The sequence below is a fragment of the Lithobates pipiens genome, unplaced genomic scaffold, assembly GCF_037356315.1.
Source record: "Lithobates pipiens isolate NorthernLeopardFrog02 unplaced genomic scaffold, aLitPip1_a1.2 Scaffold_16, whole genome shotgun sequence".
Classification (NCBI taxonomy): domain Eukaryota; kingdom Metazoa; phylum Chordata; class Amphibia; order Anura; family Ranidae; genus Lithobates; species Lithobates pipiens.
In genome coordinates, this window is record NW_027507748.1 from 651,018,891 (window position 1) to 651,046,608 (window position 27,718).

Below are 27,718 nucleotides of genomic sequence, written 5' to 3' on the forward strand. Positions count from 1 at the left end.
CTTAACACACCTGATCCAGTGGCTCTGTAGGGTATTTATTTTTTCATAATTTTGTTTTTCCCCACACTATGTCTACCTTATGAAATTCACATTTATTAATTTATTACACTTAGCACTTCTAAATGAGCTAAACCTTACATACCTGATATAGAGGCTCTGTAGAGTATTTATTTTTTAGTTTAGAAACAGATTCTATAATTATATTATTTTTTCCTCACATCATGATTATTCTATCTTATGATAAGCACGTTTATTAATCTATTTTGGTCACCTGATTTCACTTTTATTTTAAATTAATTTTTATACATTGCACCAAGAGAAATGTAGTTGTTATTTATTTACCCTGGTTTTATTAGCACATAGCACTTTTTGCTTGCTGGGACTGCTGAAGGTGACGGAGCTAAGCCTATATTTCCATTCTGGTGCATAGCTAGTCAGCTGACCATAGCTGGCTCTGCAGTGTGTTTACTTTTCTGATAATTCCTCTGACTATATTGTTCTTATTGGTGCACCACGATTTCACTGAGCTTACCTTTCTGGTTAAACAAGTATATTATAGGATGTGCGTGGTTTGTTGCTCAGAGCGAGATGACAGTGTAAAGAAAATCTGAAAGGAAACCAAGTCCCATTGTCCTGATTGTGACGTCGGACTTTGTGCAGTCCCATGTTTCAAAAATGTTCATATATGGGATGTTTACTGAACCAATGCAGTGTCTAGTATTACAGTGACTAGTAATATTGCACCCTTGTTTGGACAAATTTCAGTGTTTTTGATATGATTATATTATTGCCTAAAAAGTATTATTATTATTAAATTATTATTTGCTATAATTATTTATAGTTATTTATTATATTATAATTTATGATTTCAAATTTCAAACTTTATCATACCTGAGATGTCTACTAGACTCTTGTTTGGACAGATTTAAGTGAGTTATTTCTAATAATTACAGGCCTACAATATAAAATGCCAAATTTCTATGCAAAACAATGTACTGCTTTGGCATTCAAAAATCAGACATAATCATAATGCCAGGGGGGTTAAAATAGAGCAACCAAATGTTCTAGTTGTCCACCTGTCCGTGCTCAGCTACAGTGGCGGCTGGTGTTTTTTTTTTTTGAGGGGGCCGGAAAACAATCCACCCGCTGCACAGAAGCCCCCCCCCAAGTTGGCAGGCTGAGTAACGGGGATCACAGGCAGATCCCCCCCAGTCGGTCAGTCAGGACCCCACACTTACCCCATCTCTTGGGCAGCAGGCAGGGGCGGCTTCTCTGCGGGCAGCAGGCAGCTGCTGTCTTGGTTCCTGAGCATCTCTTCCCTCCTCCTCCTGGCGGCCAATCCAATTGGATGTCCTTTTGGCCAATTGGGTGACCCGCTTCCTGATTAGCTGGGAGGAGAATCAGTGTTACAGTGTCAGACAACTGGGTGGGCTGTAGGTTCAGTGTGCTGTGAGCCCACCTTTTATGAAGCCTATTAGAGCCTCTCACTCTAATAACGTGCTTAAAAAAACTTCCCCATTGGAATCCATGTGTCCAGCGCCCTGCATGTAGATCAGGGAGCCGGATGCATATATAGGGGGGGCGGCGCTCGTGCACCCCTAATGGATGGGCCGTCACTGCTCAGCTATATGACTAGAGAGCTTAAACTCTTATTACTTTTTACTCCTACTGGCCTCAGCCTGGCCCCCCAACAGTCTAACGGAAAGAATGCCTGTCCTATATAAATGTAGATTGCAATACAACATACATTTTTAGATTTTGACATTTAAAACCTCTGATTTTCATTTTGCAGGACTATCTAGAACGTATTCAGAGAAAGGCAGCTCGGACTCAAGGTCCTGGTCTTCCTAGACGCCTGGACCAAGAGGACTTGCAGGTGAACAAATGTAGCTGTGGTTTCATGAAAGTTGCAAAATACAATCCAATGGCCTGGAGTCGTGTTGGAATTTGTCATTAGCTGTCTGCACATTATATGCAGCAGTTTGCCCTCCTTCCCCCCAGTGACAGAGTTTGTTTAGGAAATACACCATTGTTCCACAGTCTGAATATCCGTAGACTTTGGGGCACATTTACTAAAACTGGTGCACACAGGATTTGATGCAACTGTGCATAGTAACCAATCAGCTTCTAGGTTTTATTGCCAAAGCTTAAATGAACAAGCTGAATTTAGAAGCTGATTGGTAACTATGCACAACTGCACCAGATTCTATGTGCACCGGTTTTAGTAAATCCCCCTTTTGGGTCTTTGGGGTTGACTTACATAGGCAAATAGTTTGCTCTTTTGAATGTGCAGTTGCACTGTGCAAGTGACGTTGCTCCAGAGCTTAGTAAATGAGGTAAAACTTCACTATGCAAGCAACAACCAATCACATGCAAGGAAAAAAAAAAAACAGCATTTGCTTGCATGGGTTTGGATGATGGAAGTGCAGTCGCCGTCGATCTGAGGGGGACAGGCAAGGAAAATAAAAAAAATTGAATTTTTGTTTGCACATGATTGGATGATAAAATCAGCAGAGCTTCCCATCATTTCAGAGCTTCCCCTCAGATCTACAGGGATCTATAGTGACTGCACTTCCAAGGGCACTTGTATTGCAAAGTGGATTTGTCTTTAGTAAATCAACTCCAAAGTCTGTTTATTATTATTATTATTATTCAGGATTTATATAGCGCCAGCAATTTACGCAGCGCTTTACAATATAAAAGGGAGACAATACCGTTACAATACAATAAAATACAAGAGGATTAAGAGGGCCCTGCTCAGAAGAGCTTACAATCTAAAAGGGTGGGGCAGGTGGTACAAAAGGTTATAACTGTCGGGAATGAGCTGATGGAAGTGGTAGGAGATTAGTTTGAGACGTGATAGGCTTTCCTGAATAGATGAGTTTTCAGGGATCGCCTGAAGGTAGCAAGAGTAGGGGATAGCCGGACCAGTGGAGGTAGCGAGTTCCAGAGGATTGGAGAGGCTCTGGAGAAGTCCTGCAGACGAGTATGGGAGGAGGAGACGAGAGAGCTTGAGAGTAGGAAGTCTTGAGAAGAGCGGAGGGGACGGTTTGGGCGATATTTGGAGACACGATTGGTGATGAAGCTCGGGGCAGAGTTGTGAATGGCTTTGTATGTTGTGGTTAGTATTTTGAATTTAATTTGCTGGGTGATTGGGAGCCAGTGTAGGGATTGGAGGAGAGGGTTGGCAGATACTGAGCGGTTGGTAAGGTGGATAAGTCTGGCAGCAGCATTCATGATAGACTGAAGAGGGGATAGCCTATGGAGAGGCAGGCCAATGAGAAGGGAGTTGCAATAGTCAAGGCGAGAGATAACAAGGGAGTGAATGAGGAGCTTGGTAGTTTCATTTGTTAAAAAGGGGCGAATTTTAGAGATGTTACGGAGGTGAAATCTATTATTATTATTATTATTATTATTATACACAATTTATACAGTGCCAACAGTTTACACAGCGCTTTACAATCTATAGAGGGGGGCAACACAATTACAGTACAATACAAAAGGTCCAGGAGGGCCCTGCTCGTAGAGCTTACATTCTAATGGGAGGGGGTGGTACAAAACGTAATAGCTGCAGAGAAGGATTTGATGGGGGTGGCTCGGGGACAGTTGTTAGGTGGGTGTGGCATAGTCTTCCCTGAATAAATTAGTTTTCAGGGATCTCCTAAAGGTGGACAGGGTAGGGGCTGATCGGACATACTGGAGCAGGGAGTTCCAGAGGATGGGAGAGGCTCTGGAGAAGTCCCGAAGGCAAGCATGAGAGGAGGTAACAAGGGAGCTAGAGAGCTGGAGGTCCTGGGAGGAGCGGAGGGGACGATTTGGGCGATATCTGCAGATGAGGTTGGTGATGTAGATGGGGGTGATGTGGATGGCTTTATATGTTATGGCATTTTGAATTTTACACGGTGGTTTAGGGGAAGCCAGTGAAGGGATTGGCAGAGAGGGGCAGCAGTCAAGGAACGATTAGTGAGGTGTATTAGTCTAGCAGCAAATGTTTAGGAAATACACCATTGTTTTACAATCTGGAAATCTGTAGACTTGGGGGCACATTTACTAAAACTGGTGCACACAGAATCTGATACAACTGTGCATAGCAACCAATCAGCTTCTAGGTTTTGTTGCCAAAGCTTAATTCAACAAGCTGAAGTTAGAAGCTGTTTGGTTACTATGCACAACTGCACCGGATTCTGTGTCCACTAGTTTTAGTAAATCTCTCCCTTTGTGTCTTTGTCTCAACACCAACCAGCTCTTTGGACTAGTAAAGCTGAACCACACTGCAGCTGGGCGCCACAAACCAAAAATTCTATTTAATTCACATATTAATATTCAAATTAAACTCCTCCCCTCCATCCATATCTCCATGCTTTATTTTGCTGAGAGATCACTTTGAAATACATGCCCAGCCCCCCCCCCCCCGGCACCTCTGGTGGTGGCCATCTTAAAGCGGGACTGTACTGGGGAAAAAATATTAAAAGCCAGCAGCTATAAATACTACAGCTGCTGACTTTTAATAAATGGACACTCACCTGTCCCGGGGTCCAGCGATGCCGGCAGCCGAGGCTGATCAATCGCTCGGCTCTCGGCTGCTGCCGCCACCATTCTAGGTGAGGGAATCCGGAAGTGAAGTGAATCGGCTTCACTTCCCAGTTCCCTACTGCGCATGCGCGAGTTGCGCAGCGCAATAGGAATTGTCCGTGCTGTCTCTGGGACCCGTGTGTGTCCCAGCAGACAGCGCGGCAGGACAGGAAGAGGCACAGACTCCCACGGGAGTCTATGCCCGGAAGTGGGTGTAAATACCTGTCTTTGACAGGTATCTCCACCCCCTCCCCCCTGAAAGGTGCCAATTGTGACACCGGAGGGGGGTAGGGTTCCGATCAGCGGAAGTTCCACTTTAGGGTGGAACCCCGCTTTAAGCAATGCACCATTTGCTTTCTGGAATCCATCTGCCCTTAGCTCAGGCATGTAGGCAGGAGGGCGTGCTTAACTAAGAACATACCCCTCTGAAGATCCCTGGGATGTATGACATTGTTTGTCCAGGCATATAAACCAGGAAGTTACTGAATAAATGCTATTTTTTTTTTAAACAAGTAAATATTGACAAGAGCTTGTCCTCCTGAACAATCTGCATACAGTCATGTTCAAATATGATATACTTTCCTATCTATTTACTAATGCTAGCAGCATAAGGAGTAAAAATAATTAATGTTGATTGAGAGAGTGAAGGTCCGCTTTAATGCTCAGCATGCTGGAGAAGTCTACCCTGAGCTTACTTTCTTCTTTTCTCTTTTAAAATAAAACAACTGCATGTTCTAGTTATCCCCCATCCTTGCTTAGCTATATGACTAGAGAGCCCAACGCAGTGGCGTAGCGTGGGCGTGCCGTGGCCCTGGGCACGACATTTATGGGAGCGCCAGTATGTGTCAGTGCGTAGTATGGTGGTCAGTGTAGCATAGTACAGTGGACAGTGTAGCATAGTATGGTGGTCAGTGTAGTGTAGTATAGTGGACAGTGTAGTATAGTGGACAGTGTAGTACAGTGGACAGTGTAGCATAGTATGGTGGTCAGTGTAGCATAGTATGGCGGTCACTGTAGCATAGTATAGTGGACAGTGTAGCATAGTGGACAGTGTAGTATAGTGGTCAGTGTAGTATAGCATGGTGGTCAGTGTAGTATAGTATGGTGGTCAGTGTAGCATAGTATGGTGGTTAGTGTAGTATAGTATGGTGGTCAGTGTAGCATAGTATGGTGGTCAGTGTAGTATAGTATGGAGGTCAGTGTAGTATAGTATGGTGGTCAGTGTAGCATAGTATGGTGGTCAGTGTAATATAGTATGGTGGTCAGTGTAGTATAGTATGGGGGTCAGTGTAGCATAGTATGGTGGTCAGTGTAGTATAGTATGGTGGTCAGTGTAGCATAGTATGGTGGTCAGTGTAGTATAGTATGGTGGAGAGTGTAGCATAGTATGGTGGTCAGTGTAGTGTAGTATGGTGGTCAGTGTAGCATAGTATGGTGGTCAGTGTAGTGTAGTATAGTGGACAGTGTAGTATAGTGGACAGTGCAGTGTCATCATAGGTGCCAGCCAACCTCCACCAGTAAAGGTAAGAGTAGTATAGTATGGTGGTCAGTGTAGCATAGTATATTGGTCAGTGTAGCGTAGTATGGTGGTCAGTGTAGCACAGTATGGTGGTCAGTGTAGCATAGTATAGTGGATAGTGTAGCATAGTATGGTGGTCAGTGTAGCGTAGTATGGTGGTCAGTGTAGCACAGTATGGTGGTCAGTGTAGCATAGTATAGTGGATAGTGTAGCATAGTATGGTGGTCAGTGTAGCGTAGTATGGTGGTCAGTGTAGCGTAGTATAGTGGACAGTGTAGCATAGTATGGTGGTCAGTGTAGCAGAGTATGGTGGTCAGTGTAGCGTAGTATAGTGGACAGTGTAGCATAGTATGGTGGTAAGTGTATCCTAGTGTGGTGGTCAGTGTATCATAGTATGGTGGTCAGTGTAGCATAGTATGGTGGTCAGTGTAGCATAGTATAGTGGACAGTGTAGCATAGTATAGTGGACAGTGTATCATAGTGTGGTGGTCAGTGTAGCATAATATGGTGGTCAGTGTAGTATAGTGAATGGTGGTCAGTATAGTATAGTGGATAGTGTAGCATAGTATGGTGGTCAGTGTAGCATAGTATGGTGGTTAGTGTAGCATAGTATAGTGGACAGTGTAGTATAGTATGGTGGCCAGTGTAGCGTAGTATAGTGGGCAGTGTAGCCTAGTATGGTGGTCAGTGTAGCATAGTATGGTGGTCAGTGTAGCATAGTATGGTGGTCAGTGTAGCATAGTATGGTGATCAGTGTAGCGTAGTATAGTGGACACTGTAGCATATTATGGTGGTCAGTGTAGCAAAGTATGGTGGTCAGTGTAGAATAGTATGGTGGTCAGTGTAGCATAGTATGGTGGTCAGTGTAGCATAGTATGGTGGTCAGTGTAGCATAGTATGGTGGTCAGTGTAGCGTAGTATGGTGGTCAGTGTAGCGTAGTATGGTGGTCAGTGTAGCATAGTATGGTGGTCAGTGTAGCGTAGTATAGTGGTCAGTGTAGCGTAGTATGGTGGTCAGTGTAGCGTAGTATGGTGGTCAGTGTAGCATAGTATGGTGGTCAGTGTAGCATAGTATGGTGGTCAGTGTAGCATAGTATGGTGGTTAGTGTAGTATAGTATGGTGGTCAGTGTAGCATATTATGGTGGTCAGTGTAGCAAAGTATGGTGGTCAGTGTAGAATAGTATGGTGGTCAGTGTAGCGTAGTATGGGGGTCAGTGTAGCGTAGTATAGTGGTCAGTGTAGCGTTGTATAGTGGTCAGTGTAGCGTAGTATAGTGGTCAGTGTAGCGTAGTATAGTCCTATGTACATTATCTATGATCTGGAGCAGTTGTTTCGTGTCCCTCAAATAGGCTTCCGTCTTTTGAACCGCAGGCTGTAGAAAATAATCTATATATTGACCCATTCTGGATGTTAAAGAGTCTATCCCATTCGCAATTGGCCTGAAAGGGGGATCTGTTTTGCTCTTAGGCACTTTTGGAAGTACATATATAATCGGTGTACGACATGAGTCTGGTACCAGATATCTGGCTTCCTTTTTGTTCAGTATATTTTTCTTTACTCCCAGATGTACTATTTGTTCTAATGCTTTTCTTCATTTAAACATCGGATTTCCTAAACAGCGAATTTGCTAAAGTAGATACAGCAGCTTGCTGATCCACATGCAGCTCACTGCACATATGAACTTGGCTCTGTAGTGTGTTTATTATTTTGGTACTTATGCACCTTTGCTCTCACATATGTTGCTCTAGAGCTTTTTTAGCGTATCGGTACCTAACTTTTATTGCACTTAGCACTTTTGGAATAGTGTGATTCTTTAAAAAGCTTAACACACCTGATCCAGTGGCTCTGTAGGGTATTTATTTTTTCATAATTTTGTTTTTCCCCACACTATGTCTACCTTATGAAATTCACATTTATTAATTTATTACACTTAGCACTTCTAAATGAGCTAAACCTTACATACCTGATTTAGAGGCTCTGTAGGGTATTTATTTTTTAGTTTAGAAACAGATTCTATAATTATATTATTTTTTCCTCACATCATGATTATTCTATCTTATGATAAGCACGTTTATTAATCTATTTTGGTCACCTGATTTCACTTTTATTTTAAATTAATTTTTATACATTGCACCAAGAGAAATGTAGTTGTTATTTATTTACCCTGGTTTTATTAGCACATAGCACTTTTTGCTTGCTGGGACTGCTGAAGGTGACGGAGCTAAGCCTATATTTCCATTCTGGTGCATGGCTAGTCAGCTGACCATAGCTGGCTCTGCAGTGTGTTTACTTTTCTGATAATTCCTCTGACTATATTGTTCTTATTGGTGCACCACGATTTCACTGAGCTTACCTTTCTGGTTAAACAAGTATATTATAGGATGTGCGTGGTTTGTTGCTCAGAGCGAGATGACAGTGTAAAGAAAATCTGAAAGGAAACCAAGTCCCATTGTCCTGATTGTGACGTCGGACTTTGTGCAGTCCCATGTTTCAAAAATGTTCATATATGGGATGTTTACTGAACCAATGCAGTGTCTAGTATTACAGTGACTAGTAATATTGCACCCTTGTTTGGACAAATTTCAGTGTTTTTGATATGATTATATTATTGCATAAAAAGTATTATTATTATTAAATTATTATTTGCTATAATTATTTATAGTTATTTATTATATTATAATTTATGATTTCAAATTTCAAACTTTATCATACCTGAGATGTCTACTAGACTCTTGTTTGGACAGATTTAAGTGAGTTATTTCTAATAATTACAGGCCTACAATATAAAATGCCAAATTTCTATGCAAAACAATGTACTGCTTTGGCATTCAAAAATCAGACATAATCATAATGCCAGGGGGGTTAAAATAGAGCAACCAAATGTTCTAGTTGTCCACCTGTCCGTGCTCAGCTACAGTGGCGGCTGGTGTTTTTTTTTTTGAGGGGGGCGGAAAACAATCCACCCGCTGCACAGAAGCCCCCCCCAAGTTGGCAGGCTGAGTAACTGGGATCACAGGCAGATCCCCCCCAGTCGGTCAGTCAGGACCCCACACTTACCCCATCTCTTGGGCAGCAGGCAGGGGCGGCTTCTCTGCGGGCAGCAGGCAGCTGCTGTCTTGGTTCCTGAGCATCTCTTCCCTCCTCCTCCTGGCGGCCAATCCAATTGGATGTCCTTTTGGCCAATTGGGTGACCCGCTTCCTGATTAGCTGGGAGGAGAATCAGTGTTACAGTGTCAGACAACTGGGTGGGCTGTAGGTTCAGTGTGCTGTGAGCCCACCTTTTATGAAGCCTATTAGAGCCTCTCACTCTAATAACGTGCTTAAAAAAACACTTCCCCATTGGAATCCATGTGTCCAGCGCCCTGCATGTAGATCAGGGAGCCGGATGCATATATAGGGGGGCGGCGCTCGTGCACCCCTAATGGATGGGCCGTCACTGCTCAGCTATATGACTAGAGAGCTTACCGTAAACTCTTATTACTTTTTACTCCTACTGGCCTCAGCCTGGCCCCCCCAACAGTCTAACGGAAAGAATGCCTGTCCTATATAAATGTAGATTGCAATACAACATACATTTTTAGATTTTGACATTTAAAACCTCTGATTTTCATTTTGCAGGACTATCTAGAACGTATTCAGAGAAAGGCAGCTCGGACTCAAGGTCCTGGTCTTCCTAGACGCCTGGACCAAGAGGACTTGCAGGTGAACAAATGTAGCTGTGGTTTCATGAAAGTTGCAAAATACAATCCAATGGCCTGGAGTCGTGTTGGAATTTGTCATTAGCTGTCTGCACATTATATGCAGCAGTTTGCCCTCCTTCCCCCCAGTGACAGAGTTTGTTTAGGAAATACACCATTGTTCCACAGTCTGAATATCCGTAGACTTTGGGGCACATTTACTAAAACTGGTGCACACAGGATTTGATGCAACTGTGCATAGTAACCAATCAGCTTCTAGGTTTTATTGCCAAAGCTTAAATGAACAAGCTGAATTTAGAAGCTGATTGGTAACTATGCACAACTGCACCAGATTCTATGTGCACCGGTTTTAGTAAATCCTCCTTTTGGGTCTTTGGGGTTGATTTACATAGGCAAATAGTTTGCTCTTTTGAATGTGCAGTTGCACTGTGCAAGTGACGTTGCTCCAGAGCTTAGTAAATGAGGTAAAACTTCACTATGCAAGCAACAACCAATCACATGCAAGGAAAAAAAAAAACAGCATTTGCTTGCATGGGTTTGGATGATGGAAGTGCAGTCGCCGTCGATCTGAGGGGGACAGGCAAGGAAAATTAAAAAAACTGAATTTTTGTTTGCACATGATTGGATGATAAAATCAGCAGAGCTTCCCATCATTTCAGAGCTTCCCCTCAGATCTACAGGGATCTATAGTGACTGCACTTCCAAGGGCACTTGTATTGCAAAGTGGATTTGTCTTTAGTAAATCAACCCCAAAGTCTGTTTATTATTATTATTATTAGTCAGGATTTATATAGCGCCAGCAATTTACGCAGCGCTTTACAATATAAAAGGGAGACAATACCGTTACAATACAATAAAATACAAGAGGATTAAGAGGGCCCTGCTCAGAAAAGTTTACAATCTAAAAGGGTGGGGCAGGTGGTACAAAAGGTTATAACTGTCGGGAATGAGCTGATGGAAGTGGTAGGAGATTAGTTTGAGACGTGATAGGCTTTCCTGAATAGATGAGTTTTCAGGGATCGCCTGAAGGTAGCAAGAGTAGGGGATAGCCGGACCAGTGGAGGTAGCGAGTTCCAGAGGATTGGAGAGGCTCTGGAGAAGTCCTGGAGACGAGTGTGGGAGGAGGAGACGAGAGAGCTTGAGAGTAGGAGGTCTTGAGAAGAGCGGAGGGGACGGTTTGGGCGATATTTGGAGACACGATTGGTGATGTACCTCGGGGCAGAGTTGTGAATGGCTTTGTATGTTGTGATTAGTATTTTGAATTTAATTCGCTGGGTGATTGGGAGCCAGTGTAGGGATTGGAGGAGAGGGTTGGCAGATACTGAGCGGTTGGTAAGGTGGATAAGTCTGGCAGCAGCATTCATGATAGACTGAAGAGGGGATAGCCTATGGAGAGGCAGGCCAATGAGAAGGGAGTTGCAATAGTCAAGGCGAGAGATAACAAGGGAGTGAATGAGGAGCTTGGTAGTTTCATTTGTTAAAAAGGGGCGAATTTTAGAGATGTTACGGAGGTGAAATCTATTATTATTATTATTATTATTATTATACACAATTTATACAGTGCCAACAGTTTACACAGCGCTTTACAATGTATAGAGGGGGGCAACACAATTACAGTACAATACAAAAGGTCCAGGAGGGCCCTGCTCGTAGAGCTTACATTCTAATGGGAGGGGGTGGTACAAAACGTAATAGCTGCAGAGAAGGATTTGATGGGGGTGGCTCGGGGACAGTTGTTAGGTGGGTGTGGCATAGTCTTCCCTGAATAAATTAGTTTTCAGGGATCTCCTAAAGGTGGACAGGGTAGGGGCTGATCGGACATACTGGAGCAGGGAGTTCCAGAGGATGGGAGAGGCTCTGGAGAAGTCCCGAAGGCAAGCATAAGAGGAGGTAACAAGGGAGCTAGAGAGCTGGAGGTTTTATTGCCAAAGCTTAATTCAACAAGCTGAAGTTAGAAGCTGATTGGTTACTATGCACAACTGCACCGGATTCTGTGTCCACTAGTTTTAGTAAATCTCTCCCTTTGTGTCTTTGTCTCAACACCAACCAGCTCTTTGGACTAGTAAAGCTGAACCACACTGCAGCTGGGTGCCACAAACCAAAAATTCTATTTAATTCACATATTAATATTCAAATTAAACTCCTCCCCTCCATCCATATCTCCATGCTTTATTTTGCTGAGAGATCACTTTGAAATACATGCCCAGCCCCTCCCCCCCCCGCACCTCTGGTGGTGGCCATCTTAAAGCGGGACTGTACTGGGGAAAAAATATTAAAAGCCAGCAGCTATAAATACTACAGCTGCTGACTTTTAATAAATGGACACTCACCTGTCCCGGGGTCCAGCGATGCCGGCAGCCGAGGCTGATCAATCGCTCGGCTCTCGGCTGCTGCCGCCACCATTCTAGGTGAGGGAATCCGGAAGTGAAGTGAATCGGCTTCACTTCCCAGTTCCCTACTGCGCATGCGCGAGTTGCGCAGCGCAATAGGAATTGTCCGTGCTGTCTCTGGGACCCGTGTGTGTCCCAGCAGACAGCGCGGCAGGACAGGAAGAGGCACAGACTCCCACGGGAGTCTATGCCCGGAAGTGGGTGTAAATACCTGTCTTTGACAGGTATCTCCACCCCCTCCCCCCTGAAAGGTGCCAATTGTGACACCGGAGGGGGGTAGGGTTCCGATCAGCGGAAGTTCCACTTTAGGGTGGAACCCCGCTTTAAGCAATGCACCATTTGCTTTCTGGAATCCATCTGCCCTTAGCTCAGGCATGTAGGCAGGAGGGCGTGCTTAACTAAGAACATACCCCTCTGAAGATCCCTGGGATGTATGACATTGTTTGTCCAGGCATATAAACCAGGAAGTTACTGAATAAATGCTATTTTTTTTTTAAACAAGTAAATATTGACAAGAGCTTGTCCTCCTGAACGATCTGCATACAGTCATGTTCAAATATGATATACTTTCCTATCTATTTACTAATGCTAGCAGCATAAGGAGTAAAAATAATTAATGTTGATTGAGAGAGTGAAGGTCCGCTTTAATGCTCAGCATGCTGGAGAAGTCTACCCTGAGCTTACTTTCTTCTTTTCTCTTTTAAAATAAAACAACTGCATGTTCTAGTTATCCCCCATCCTTGCTTAGCTATATGACTAGAGAGCCCAACGCAGTGGCGTAGCGTGGGCGTGCCGTGGCCCTGGGCACGACATTTATGGGAGCGCCAGTATGTGTCAGTGCGTAGTATGGTGGTCAGTGTAGCATAGTACAGTGGACAGTGTAGCATAGTATGGTGGTCAGTGTAGTGTAGTATAGTGGACAGTGTAGTATAGTGGACAGTGTAGTACAGTGGACAGTGTAGCATAGTATGGTGGTCAGTGTAGCATAGTATGGTGGTCACTGTAGCATAGTATAGTGGACAGTGTAGCATAGTGGACAGTGTAGTATAGTGGTCAGTGTAGTATAGCATGGTGGTCAGTGTAGTATAGTATGGTGGTCAGTGTAGCATAGTATGGTGGTTAGTGTAGTATAGTATGGTGGTCAGTGTAGCATAGTATGGTGGTCAGTGTAGTATAGTATGGAGGTCAGTGTAGTATAGTATGGTGGTCAGTGTAGCATAGTATGGTGGTCAGTGTAATATAGTATGGTGGTCAGTGTAGTATAGTATGGGGGTCAGTGTAGCATAGTATGGTGGTCAGTGTAGTATAGTATGGTGGTCAGTGTAGCATAGTATGGTGGTCAGTGTAGTATAGTATGGTGGAGAGTGTAGCATAGTATGGTGGTCAGTGTAGTATAGTATGGTGGTCAGTGTAGCATAGTATGGTGGTCAGTGTAGTGTAGTATAGTGGACAGTGTAGTATAGTGGACAGTGCAGTGTCATCATAGGTGCCAGCCAACCTCCACCAGTAAAGGTAAGAGTAGTATAGTATGGTGGTCAGTGTAGCATAGTATATTGGTCAGTGTAGCGTAGTATGGTGGTCAGTGTAGCACAGTATGGTGGTCAGTGTAGCATAGTATAGTGGATAGTGTAGCATAGTATGGTGGTCAGTGTAGCGTAGTATGGTGGTCAGTGTAGCACAGTATGGTGGTCAGTGTAGCATAGTATAGTGGATAGTGTAGCATAGTATGGTGGTCAGTGTAGCGTAGTATGGTGGTCAGTGTAGCGTAGTATAGTGGACAGTGTAGCATAGTATGGTGGTCAGTGTAGCAGAGTATGGTGGTCAGTGTAGCGTAGTATAGTGGACAGTGTAGCATAGTATGGTGGTAAGTGTATCCTAGTGTGGTGGTCAGTGTATCATAGTATGGTGGTCAGTGTAGAATAGTATGGTGGTCAGTGTAGCATAGTATAGTGGACAGTGTAGCATAGTATAGTGGACAGTGTAGCATAGTATGATGGTTAGTGTATCATAGTGTGGTGGTCAGTGTAGCATAATATGGTGGTCAGTGTAGTATAGTGAATGGTGGTCAGTATAGTATAGTGGATAGTGTAGCATAGTATGGTGGTCAGTGTAGCATAGTATGGTGGTTAGTGTAGCATAGTATAGTGGACAGTGTAGTATAGTATGGTGGCCAGTGTAGCGTAGTATAGTGGGCAGTGTAGCCTAGTATGGTGGTCAGTGTAGCATAGTATGGTGGTCAGTGTAGCATAGTATGGTGGTCAGTGTAGCATAGTATGGTGATCAGTGTAGCGTAGTATAGTGGACACTGTAGCATATTATGGTGGTCAGTGTAGCAAAGTATGGTGGTCAGTGTAGAATAGTATGGTGGTCAGTGTAGCATAGTATGGTGGTCAGTGTAGCATAGTATGGTGGTCAGTGTAGCATAGTATGGTGGTCAGTGTAGCATAGTATGGTGGTCAGTGTAGCATAGTATGGTGGTCAGTGTAGCATAGTATGGTGGTCAGTGTAGCATAGTATGGTGGTCAGTGTAGCGTAGTATGGTGGTCAGTGTAGCGTAGTATGGTGGTCAGTGTAGCGTAGTATGGTGGTCAGTGTAGCATAGTATGGTGGTCAGTGTAGCATAGTATGGTGGTCAGTGTAGCATAATATGGTGGTCAGTGTAGCGTAGCATAGTGGACACTGTAGCATATTATGGTGGTCAGTGTAGCAAAGTATGGTGGTCAGTGTAGAATAGTATGGTGGTCAGTGTAGCGTAGTATGGGGGTCAGTGTAGCGTAGTATAGTGGTCAGTGTAGCGTTGTATAGTGGTCAGTGTAGCGTAGTATAGTGGTCAGTGTAGCGTAGTACAGTCCTATGTACATTATCTATGATCTGGAGCAGTTATTTCGTGTCCCTCAAATAGGCTTCCGTCTTTTGAACCGCAGGCTGTAGAAAATAATCTATATATTGACCCATTCTGGATGTTAAAGAGTCTATCCCATTCGCAATTGGCCTGAAAGGGGGATCTGTTTTGCTCTTAGGCACTTTTGGAAGTACATATATAATCGGTGTACGACATGAGTCTGGTACCAGATATCTGGCTTCCTTTTTGTTCAGTATATTTTTCTTTACTCCCAGATGTACTATTTGTTCTAATGCTTTTCTTCATTTAAACATCGGATTTCCTAAACATCGAATTTGCTAAAGTAGATACAGCAGCTTGCTGATCCACATGCAGCTCACTGCACATATGAACTTGGCTCTGTAGTGTGTTTATTATTTTGGTACTTATGCACCTTTGCTCTCACATATGTTGCTCTAGAGCTTTTTTAGCGTATCGGTACCTAACTTTTATTGCACTTAGCACTTTTGGAATAGTGTGATTCTTTAAAAAGCTTAACACACCTGATCCAGTGGCTCTGTAGGGTATTTATTTTTTCATAATTTTGTTTTTCCCCACACTATGTCTACCTTATGAAATTCACATTTATTAATTTATTACACTTAGCACTTCTAAATGAGCTAAACCTTACATACCTGATATAGAGGCTCTGTAGGGTATTTATTTTTTAGTTTAGAAACAGATTCTATAATTATATTATTTTTTCCTCACATCATGATTATTCTATCTTATGATAAGCACGTTTATTAATCTATTTTGGTCACCTGATTTCACTTTTATTTTAAATTAATTTTTATACATTGCACCAAGAGAAATGTAGTTGTTATTTATTTACCCTGGTTTTATTAGCACATAGCACTTTTTGCTTGCTGGGACTGCTGAAGGTGACGGAGCTAAGCCTATATTTCCATTCTGGTGCATGGCTAGTCAGCTGACCATAGCTGGCTCTGCAGTGTGTTTACTTTTCTGATAATTCCTCTGACTATATTGTTCTTATTGGTGCACCACGATTTCACTGAGCTTACCTTTCTGGTTAAACAAGTATATTATAGGATGTGCGTGGTTTGTTGCTCAGAGCGAGATGACAGTGTAAAGAAAATCTGAAAGGAAACCAAGTCCCATTGTCCTGATTGTGACGTCGGACTTTGTGCAGTCCCATGTTTCAAAAATGTTCATATATGGGATGTTTACTGAACCAATGCAGTGTCTAGTATTACAGTGACTAGTAATATTGCACCCTTGTTTGGACAAATTTCAGTGTTTTTGATATGATTATATTATTGCCTAAAAAGTATTATTATTATTAAATTATTATTTGCTATAATTATTTATAGTTATTTATTATATTATAATTTATGATTTCAAGTTTCAAACTTTATCATACCTGAGATGTCTACTAGACTCTTGTTTGGACAGATTTAAGTGAGTTATTTCTAATAATTACAGGCCTACAATGTAAAATGCCAAATTTCTATGCAAAACAATGTACTGCTTTGGCATTCAAAAATCAGACATAATCATAATGCCAGGGGGGTTAAAATAGAGCAACCAAATGTTCTAGTTGTCCACCTGTCCGTGCTCAGCTACAGTGGCGGCTGGTGTTTTTTTTTTTTGAGGGGGGCGGAAAACAATCCACCCGCTGCACAGAAGCCCCCCCCCCAAGTTGGCAGGCTGAGTAACGGGGATCACAGGCAGATCCCCCCCAGTCGGTCAGTCAGGACCCCACACTTACCCCATCTCTTGGGCAGCAGGCAGGGGCGGCTTCTCTGCGGGCAGCAGGCAGCTGCTGTCTTGGTTCCTGAGCATCTCTTCCCTCCTCCTCCTGGCGGCCAATCCAATTGGATGTCCTTTTGGCCAATTGGGTGACCCGCTTCCTGATTAGCTGGGAGGAGAATCAGTGTTACAGTGTCAGACAACTGGGTGGGCTGTAGGTTCAGTGTGCTGTGAGCCCACCCTTTTATGAAGCCTATTAGAGCCTCTCACTCTAATAACGTGCTTAAAAAAAACTTCCCCATTGGAATCCATGTGTCCAGCGCCCTGCATGTAGATCAGGGAGCCGGATGCATATATAGGGGGGCTGGCGCTCGTGCACCCCTAATGGATGGGCCGTCACTGCTCAGCTATATGACTAGAGAGCTTAAACTCTTATTACTTTTTACTCCTACTGGCCTCAGCCTGGCCCCCCAACAGTCTAACAGAAAGAATGCCTGTCCTATATAAATGTAGATTGCAATACAACATACATTTTTAGATTTTGACATTTAAAACCTCTGATTTTCATTTTGCAGGACTATCTAGAACGTATTCAGAGAATGGCAGCTTGGACTCAAGGTCCTAGTCTTCCTAGACGCCTGGACCAAGAGGACTTGCAGGTGAACAAATGTAGCTGTGGTTTCATGAAAGTTGCAAAATACAATCCAATGGCCTGGAGTCGTGTTGGAATTTGTCATTAGCTGTCTGCACATTATATGCAGCAGTTTGCCCTCCTTCCCCCCAGTGACAGAGTTTGTTTAGGAAATACACCATTGTTCCACAGTCTGAATATCCGTAGACTTTGGGGCACATTTACTAAAACTGGTGCACACAGGATTTGATGCAACTGTGCATAGTAACCAATCAGCTTCTAGGTTTTATTGCCAAAGCTTAAATGAACAAGCTGAATTTAGAAGCTGATTGGTAACTATGCACAACTGCACCAGATTCTATGTGCACCGGTTTTAGTAAATCCCCCTTTTGGGTCTTTGGGGTTGATTTACTAAAGGCAAATAGAGTTTGCTCTTTTGAATGTGCAGTTGCACTGTGCAAGTGATGTTGCTCCAGAGCTTAGTAAATGAGGTAAAATTTCCCTATGCAAGCAACAACCAATCACATGCAAGGAAAAAAAAAAACAGCATTTGCTTGCATGGGTTTGGATGATGGAAGTGCAGTCGGCGTCGATCTGAGGGGGACAGGCAAGGAAAATTAAAAAAAAATGAATTTTTGTTTGCACATGATTGGAGGACAGTTGTTAGGTGGGTGTGGCATAGTCTTCCCTGAATAAATTCGTTTTCAGGGATCTCCTAAAGGTGGACAGGGTAGGGGCTGATCGGACATACTGGAGCAGGGAGTTCCAGAGGATGGGAGAGGCTCTGGAGAAGTCCCGAAGGCAAGCATGAGAGGAGGTAACAAGGGAGCTAGAGAGCTGGAGGTCCTGGGAGGAGCGGAGGGGACGATTTGGGCGATATCTGCAGATGAGGTTGGTGATGTAGATGGGGGTGATGTTGTGGATGGCTTTATATGTTATGGCATTTAGAATTTTACACGGTGGTTTAGGGGAAGCCAGTGAAGGGATTGGCAGAGAGGGGCAGCAGTCAAGGAACGATTAGTGAGGTGTATTAGTCTAGCAGCAAATGTTTAGGAAATACACCATTGTTTTACAATCTGGAAATCTGTAGACTTGGGGGCACATTTACTAAAACTGGTGCACACAGAATCTGATACAACTGTGCATAGCAACCAATCAGCTTCTAGGTTTTGTTGCCAAAGCTTAATTCAACAAGCTGAAGTTAGAAGCTGATTGGTTACTATGCACAACTGCACCGGATTCTGTGTCCACCAGTTTTAGTAAATCTTTCCCTTTGTGCCTTTGTCTCAACACCAACCAGCTCTTTGGACTAGTAAAGCTGAACCACACTGCAGCTGGGCGCCACAAACCAAAAATGCTATTTAATTCACATATTAATATTCAAAGCAAACTCCTCCCCTCCATCCATATCTCCATGCTTTATTTTGCTGAGAGATCACTTTGAAATACACCCCCAGCCCCCCCCCCCCCCGGCACCTCTGGTGGTGGCCATCTTAAGCAATGTACTATTTGAATCCATCTGCCCTTAGCTCAGGCATGTAGGCAGGAGGGCGTGCTTAACTAAGAACATACCCCTCTGAAGATCCCTGGGATGTATGACATTGTTTGTCCAGGCATATAAACCAGGAAGTTACTGAATAAATGCATTTTTTTTAAACAAGTAAATATTGACAAGCGCTTGTCCTCCTGAACAATCTGCATACAGTCATGTTCAAATATGATATACTTTCCTATCTATTTACAAATGCTAGCAACATAAGGAGTAAAAATAATTAATGTTGATTGAGAGAGTGAAGGTCCACAATAATGATCAGCATGCTGGAGAAGTCTACCCTGAGCTTACTTTCTTCTTTTCTTTTTTAAAATAAAACAACTGAATGTTCTAGTTATCCCCCATCCTTGCTCAGCTATATGACTAGAGAGCCTAAAGCAGTAGCGTAGCGTGGGGGGTGCAGGGGGTGCCGTGGCCCTGGGCATGACATTTATGGGGCGCCAGTATGTGTCAGTGCGTAGTATGGTGGTCAGTGTAGCATAGTACAATGGACAGTGTAGCATAGTATGGTGGTCAGTGTAGTGTAGTATAGTGGACAGTGTAGGGTTGCCACCTGTCCAGGATTCACCCGGACAGTTCGGGTTTGGAACCATGCGTCCGGGTTTGAGACTGCCTGAAACCCGGACACATTATTCAGACTGGACTATGGCTTCCCAGCAGGGTTGCTGGCTGTAATTGTCTAAGCTGAGAGTGACTGTTACATTCTTTCACGCCATGCACATGCCAAAAGCCAACACCAACAACCCCCCCCCCCCCAACACACACACAGATGGGAGAGGAGAGAGGGCTCGATCTGCACCTCTCCCCCCACCCCCTACCCCTCTGTGTCTGCCCACACTCCAATCCCTGGCGCTGTACTTCCAAAAAGGAAAGTGGGGGCTGGAAATTTGAAGTCCAGCAGTCTCAGATACATCTGGATAAGAAGTGCTGATTGCCAAAGGGTGAGTGAGCTCACCATCCATCCCAGTCTGTGACTGAAGTCTCCCCCCTTCTCTCTCCTGCCTCTGAGAGAGTACACTAAAGTATATCAGGGTTCTCAGAGCACCCCTTACATCAGATTTCCCCTTTACACCAGAGGCCACAGTGTTTCATCTCCATACATCAGAGTTCTCAGTGTTCCTCCTTAAATCAGGGTTCCCAGAGGATCCCTTTCCATTAGAGTCTGCAGAGTCGCCCCTTACAGTGAAAGGGAACTCTGCGAGTTCAGATATAAAAGGGGAACCCTGCAGACCCTGCAGACTCTGATGTAAAGGGGGACTCTTGTTATTAATTGCATTTGATTAGAAATGTTATTTAATAGCAAAATGTACGCCAATACAGTGTTCGGGTTTGACTTGAAGAAAAGGTGGCAACCCTAGGACAGTGTAGTATAGTGGACAGTGTAGTATAGTGGACAGTGTAGTACAGTGGACAGTGTAGCATAGTATGGTGGTCACTGTAGCATAGTATGGTAGTCAGTGTAGAGTAGTATAGTGGACAGTGTAGTATAGTGGACAGCGTAGCATAGTATGGTGGTCAGTGTAGCATAGTATAGTGGACAGTGTAGCATAGTGGACAGTGTAGTATAGTGGTCAGTGTAGTATAGTATGGTGGTCAGTGTAGTATAGTATGGTGATCAGTGTAGCATAGTATGGTGGTCAGTGTAGCATAGTATGGTGGTCAGTGTAGTATAGTATGGTGGTCAGTGTAGTATAGTATGGTGGTCAGTGTAGTATAGTATGGTGGTCAGTGTAGTATAGTATGGTGGTCAGTGTAGTATAGTATGGTGGTCAGTGTAGTATAGTATGGTGGTCAGTGTAGTATAGTATGGTGGTCAGTGTAGCATAGTATGGTGGTCAGTGTAGTATAGTATGGTGATCAGTGTAGCATAGTATGGTGGTCAGTGTAGTGTAGTATAGTGGACAGTGTAGTATAGTGGTCAGTGTAGTATAGTGGACAGTGTAGTATAGTGGACAGTGTAGTGTCATAGGTGCCAGCCAACCTCCACCAGTAAAGGTAAGACACAGATCAGCTCCACAGCTGATCTGTGACATAGGGGTAAGGGGTTTTATACTGTACTAGTCAAAGGAACTCATTGAGTGCTAAAAGTCCACGTGTTAGGGGGGCGCAAATTACTCTTTTTATTCCTACTGGCCACAGCCTGGCCCCCAATCGTCTGACAGACCATACATCTGTCTTATATGAATAAGGATTGCTATACAACATAAATTTTGACAATTAAAACCTCTGATTTTTATTTTGCAGGAATATCTAGAACGTATTCAGAGGAAAGAACCTCCACAAAATCCTGGCTTTGCTCGACACCTGGACCTCAATGCCATCAAGGTGACCAAATGTAGTTGTTGTTTCATGGAAGTTGTAAAATACAGTCCAATCTCCCGGAGCTCCATATGGAAAGGTGTTTGGGAAGGTTAAATCCTCTGCATTTTTTCCAACCCTCTGTGTCCCATTGGGGAGAATAACCTTACTTTATGTCCTGTAGACAGAAGAGGAAATCTCTGTAAGAGGAAAGTCACTGGAGAAAAGTGTCCCTATTGAAAACATTTCCCTCCATCCCTATTGCAGTGATAACTCAAATTTTAACATTTTAAATGTTGCCTCAATTTTAATCTAATTGACAGTGGTTGCCAGGACCACATTACCTTAGTGTACTCACTCAGATGCGGGGGGAGACTTCGGTCACAGACAGGGATGGATGGTGAGCTCACTCACCCCTTGGTAGTCAGCACCTCTCATCTAGATGCATCTGTGGTTGCTGGGCTTCAAAGTTCCGGCCCCCACTTTCCATTTCTGAGGCACAGCGCCAGGGATTGGAGTGTGGGTGGTCACAGGGGGGTAGGGGCGGGAGGAAGAGGTGCAGATCGATCCCTCTCTCCTCTCCCATCTGTATGTGGGGGGGGGGGGGGGGGGGGGGGTTAGTGCTGGGCAGTGTGAGAGAGAGTGTAACAGACACTTCTGGCTTACACAGCTGCAGCCAGAAACCCTGCTGGGAAGTCATAGTCCAGTGTGAATAATATGTCCGGGTTTCAGACATTCTGAAAACCGGACTCATGATTCCAAACCCAAACTGCCTGGACAGGTGGCAACCCTATTCCTTTCTCCAGTGACAGAGGGGTTTATTTACTAAAGGCAAATCCACTTTGAACTACAAGTGCCCTTGTAAGTGCAGTCGCTGTCAATCTGGGGGGACATGCAAAGAAAATAAAAAAACTGAATTTTTGTTTGCACATGATTGGATGATAAAATCAGCAGAGCTTCCCCTCATTTCAGAGCTTCCCCTCCAGCAACTGCACTTCCAAGGACACTTGTATTGCAAAGTGGATTTGCCTTTAGTAAATCAACCCGAAAGTCTCTTTAGGAAATACACCATTGTTTTACAATCTGGAAAGCTGTAGACTTGGGGGCAGATTTACTAAAACTGGTGCACACAGAATCTGATACAACTGTGCACAGTAACAAATAAGCTTCTAGATCTTATTGTCAAAGCTTAATTCAACAAGCTGAAGTTAGAAGCTGATTGGTTACTATGCACAACTGCACCAGATTCTGTGTGCGCCGGTTTTAGTAAATCTCCCCCTTTGTGTCTTTGTCTCAACACCTGCCAGCCAGCTCTTTGGCCTATTAAAGGTGAACCACACTGCAACTGAGCGCCACAAACCAAAAATTCTATTTAATTCACTTATTAATATTTAAAGGAAATGCCCCCCCCACTCCACCCATCCATATCTCCATGCTTTATTTTGCGGAGAGATCACTTTGAAATACACCCCCCCCCCCGGCACCTCTGGTGGTGGCCATCTTGAGCAATGTACCATTTACTTTCTGGAATCCATCTGCCCTTAGCTCAGGCATGTAGGCAGGAGGGCGTGCTTAACTAAGAACACACCCCCTGAAGATCCCTGAGATGTATGACATTGTTTGTCCAGGCATATAAACCAGGAAGTAAATATTGACAAGCGCTTGTCCTCCTGAACAATCTGCATACAGTCATGTTCAAATATGATATACTTTCCTATCTATTTACTAATGCTAGCAGCATAAGGAGTAAAAATAATTAATGTTGATTGAGAGAGTGAAGGTCCGCTTTAATGATTAGCATGCTGGAGAAGCCTACCCTGAGCTTACTTTCTCCTTTACTCTCCTGAGTGTTTTCCACTTCTTTTCTCTTTTAAAATAAAACAACTGAATGTTCTAGTTATCCCCCATCCTTGCTCAGCTATATCACTAGAGAGCCTAGCACAGTGGCGTAGCGTGGGGGGTGCAGGGGGTGTCGTGGCCCCGGACGTGACATTTATGGGGGCGCCAGTATGTGTCACTGGCTGCCTCCTCCTAATTTTATGTACCTGTGTCCCCCTCGCTCCAGCTGCCATGTTCAGTGTTCAGGCGCCCTATGATTGGGCATATGGGGGTCATGTGAGGCATAGAGCTGGCCTGTCCTGTGGTTGATCCTGAAGTCCCGCCTCCGCACATGACCCCCCTATACACCCAATCAGAGTGCGCCGGACACTAAACATGGCAGCAGCCAGAGTGCGGGGGAGATAAGTAAAAATGTGAGCCACCCCGGCCGCTGTCTTGTATGGTGGTCAGTCAGTGTAGTATGGTGGTTAGTGTAGTTGTCAGTGTAGTATGGTGGTCAGTCAGTGTAGCATAGTATGGTGGTCAGTGTAGCATAGTATGGTGGTCAGTGCAGCACAGTGTAGTGGATAGTGTAGCGTAGTATGGTGGTCAGTGTAGCGTAGTATGCTGGTCAGTGTAGCTTAGTATGGTGGTCAGTGTAGCGTAGTATAGTGGACAGTGTAGTATAGTATAGTGGACAGTGTAGTATAGTGGATGGTGTAGTATAGTATGGTGGTCAGTGTAGCGTAGTATAGTGGGCAGTGTAGCATAGTATGGTGGTCAGTGTAGCATAGTATGGTGGTCAGTGTAGCGTAGTATGGTGGTCAGTGTAGCATAGTATGGGGGTCTGTTTAGCGTAGTACAGTGGACAGTGTAGCATAGTATGGTGGTCAGTGTAGTATAGTGGATAGTGTAATATATTGGACAGTGTAGTATAGTGCACAGTGTAGTATAGTGGACAGTGTAGCGTAGTATGGTGGTCCCTGTAGCATAGTATGGTGGTCAGTGTAGCATAGTATAGTGTACAGTGTAGCATAGTGGACAGCGTAGTATAGTGAACAGTGTAGCATAGTATGGTGGTCAGTGTAGCGAAGTATAGTGGACAGTGTAGCATAGTATGGTAGTCAGTGTAGTGTAGTATAGTGGACAGTGTAGCATAGTGGTCAGTGTAGTATAGTGGACAGTGTAGTGTCATAGGTACCAGCCAACCTCCACCAGTAAAGGTAAGACACAGATCAGCTCCACAGCTGATCTGTGACATAGGGGTAAGGGGTTTTATACTGTACTAGTCGAAGGTACTCATTGAGTGCTAAAAGTCCACGTGTTAGGGGGGCGCAAATTACTTGCCTTGCCCTGGGCGCCGACAACCCACACTACGCCACTGGGCTAACATCTTACTTCTTTTTATTCCTACTGGCCACAGCCTGGCCCCCAATAGTCTGACAGACCGTCAGTTAGTAAGACCTTATCTGGAATATGCAGTTCAGTTTTGGGCTCCAGTTCTCAAAAAGGATATCGGGGAACTGGAGAAAGTGCAGAGAAAGGCAACCAAACTGATAAGAGGCATGGAGGAACTCAGCTATGAGGAAAGATTAGAGGAACTGAATTTATTCACTCTTTAGAAGAGGAGATTAAGGGGGGATGATCAACATGTACAAATATATAAGGGGTCCATATAGTGAACTTTGTGTCGAGTTATTCACTTTGCAGTCAAAAGAGGACAAGGGGGCACTCTTTATGTCTAGAAGAAAAGAGATTTCATCTCCAAATATGGAAAGGTTTCTTCACAGTAAGAGCTGTGAAAATGTGGAATAGACTCTCTGCAGAGGTGGTTCTGGCCAGCTCAGTGGATTGCTTTAAGAAGGGCCTGGATTATTTCCTAAGTGTACGTAATATAACTGGGTACTAACATTTATAGGGAAAGTTGATCCGGGGAAAATCCGATTGCCTCTCGGGATCAGGTAGGAATTTTTTCCCCTGCTTTAGCAAATTGGATCATGCTCTGCTGGGGTTTTTTGCCTTCCTCTGGATCAACTGTGAGTATAGAATTGGGTATATGGGATTAGGCAAGTAGTCAGCACCTCTCATCTAGATGCATCTGTGGTTGCTGTGGTTGCTGGGCTTCAAAGTTGCGGCCCCCCACTTTCCTTTTCTGAGGCACAGCGCCAGGGATTGGAGTGTGGGTGGTCACAGGGGGGTAGGGGCGGGAGGAAGAGGTGCAGATCGATCCCTCTCTCCTCTCCCATCTGTATGTGGGGGGGGGGGGGGGGGTTAGTGCTGGGCAGTGTGAGAGAGAGTGTAACAGACACTTCTGGCTTACACAGCTGCAGCCAGAAACCCTGCTGGGAAGTCATAGTTCAGTGTGAATAATATGTCCGGGTTTCAGACAGTCTGAAACCCGGACGCATGATTCCAAACCCAAACTGCCCGGTCAGGTGGCAACCCTACTCCTTTCTCCAGTGACAGGGGGGTTTATTTATTAAAGGCAAATCCACATTGCTCTACAAGTGCACTTGGAGGTGCAGTCTCTATGGATCTGGGGTGAAATGCAAGGAAAATAAAAAAAACTGAATTTTTGTTTGCACATGATTGGATGATAAAATCAGCAGAGCTTCCCCTCATTTCAGAGCTTCCCCTCAGATCTACAGCGACTGCACTTCCAAGGGCACTTGTATTGCAAAGTGGATTTGCCTTTAGTAAATCAACCCCAAAGTCTGTTTAGGAAATACACCATTGTTTTACAATTTGGAAATCTGTAGACTTGGGGGCAGATTTACTAAAACTGGTGCACACAGAATCTGCACACCAATCAGCTTCTAGGTTTTATTGTCAAAGCTTAATTCAACAAGCTAAAGTTAGAAGCTGATTGGTTACTATGCACAACTGCACCAGATTCTCTGTCCGCCAGGGGCACCACAAACCAAAAATGCTATTTAATTCACGTATTAATATTCAAAGCACCCCCTACATCCATCCATATGTCCATGCTTTATTTTGCTGAGAGATCACTTTGAAATACACCCCCCCCCCCCCTGCAACTATGATGGTGGCCATCTTGAGCAATGCACCATTTGCTTTCTTGAATCCATTTGCCCTTAGCCCAGGCATATAGGCAATAGGGCGTGCTTAACCATATCAATACTGGGCACTTTCACCCACTTCCTTCCCAGACCAGCTTTTCAGCTTTCATCCCTCTCACACTTTCAATGACAATTGCACGGTCATACTACGCTGTGCTCAAATGAAATGTTTATCATTTTGTTTGCACAAATAGAGGTTTTGTTTGGTGGTATTTATTCACGACTACGTATTTTTTTTTGATATATGCAAAAAAAGAGAGGAGATTTGGAAAAAAAAAAAATGTCTTTCTATTTTAAAAGAAACCTAATAGAATCTAATTTTGTCATAAATTTAAGCCAAAGTGTATTCTGCAACATGTCTTTGGTAAATAAAATCCTGTTAAGTGTATAATAATTGGTTTGTGTGATCACGGACAGATGTACGCAGATGATCACGTAGAGATGTGCACTGGTGTTGTTGTTTGTTTATATCTTTTTATTTATTTATTTATTTATTTTTTTGCATGTATGTATACAAAAATTGGCATTGATAGCGAATATGTTGGCACGTCAGATTTATGGCAATTTTCTATTTTGTGAAAATTCAAGTGGGAATGGGAAATATAAAATCTGGTTAATTTAAGGATAGTTAGGTCATGCTCATTAAGCATAACTATTCCCTTTCCTTTTTTCTTTTCTCACTGTTTTGTTGGACAATGCCATTCTTTTCAATAAAAAATATATTAAACAGAATATTCAAAGCAAATTCCCCCATCCATCCATCCATATCTCCATGCTTTATTTTGCTGAGAGATCACTTTAAAATACACCCCCCTCTGGCATTTCTGGTGGTGGCTGTCTTGAGTAATATACCATTTGCTTCCTGGAATACATCTGCCCTTGGCTCAGGCATGTAGGCAAGAGGACGTGCTTAAAGCAGATGTAAACCCTCTCCTATACCCAGTGAAGTGAACAGCCTCAGATGATACACAGGGAATTAAACAAATCTCCCTACATAGGTTTTACATGTATATCTGCTGTCTTCAGCTTGCTATAGTCTTTAGAGTTCTAACAGGTTAGAATTTCTACTTCCTCATTCAGCTGTAGGAGTGAATTATTGGCATACACTGGGAAACAGCTGTTTGGAGGAAAGGCACAGACCACCCCCATCCCCTTCCACATAGGAAGATACTTACAGAGCTGTGCTGTGACAAGACACACTCTCTGATAATCTATTTATAGAATGACACAAATTTCAGGAGAACTTGTTAGAAGTTATCATACTGATAGCAGAGCAATGAAACAGCAGAAACATGCAGGACTTAGTGCTTTGGAGAGAGATAAGTAAACACTGGGAATATATGTGCCCAGGTCAAATTTAATGAATCAGGTTTACATCCACTTTAACCAAGAGAAGAAATAAAAAAAAAAATGTTTAAAACAAGTACTGTAAATATCAAACAGTAGTATAAAAATAAACAATCAAAACACTGGATCATTAAAATACTAAAACAGCGCTGAAATTAAACATGATACAAAATATCACAACATGTGGTCTTCCCCACAACTAAAAGTCTATAAGCAGT

At 43.6% G+C, this 27,718-nt stretch overlaps 1 protein-coding gene across 11 annotated transcripts in view; it reads left to right on the forward strand.

Moving 5' to 3' along the window:
- The window catches only part of LOC143984065 (uncharacterized), a 96,069-nt gene that overhangs the window by 42,582 nt on the left and 25,769 nt on the right, over window positions 1-27,718 (forward strand). For 6 of the 11 annotated variants that reach the window (XM_077484366.1, XM_077484362.1, XM_077484364.1 and 3 more), the window contains 4 exons: window positions 1,793-1,876; window positions 9,711-9,794; window positions 17,350-17,433; window positions 21,202-21,282. In XM_077484366.1, coding sequence (XP_077340492.1) covers window positions 1,793-1,876; window positions 9,711-9,794; window positions 17,350-17,433; window positions 21,202-21,282 — 333 coding nt within the window. The remainder of the gene's footprint in view (window positions 1-1,792; window positions 1,877-9,710; window positions 9,795-17,349; window positions 17,434-21,201; window positions 21,283-27,718) is intronic. The other 5 variants (XM_077484363.1, XM_077484371.1, XM_077484365.1 and 2 more) reach the window with 3 other exon arrangements.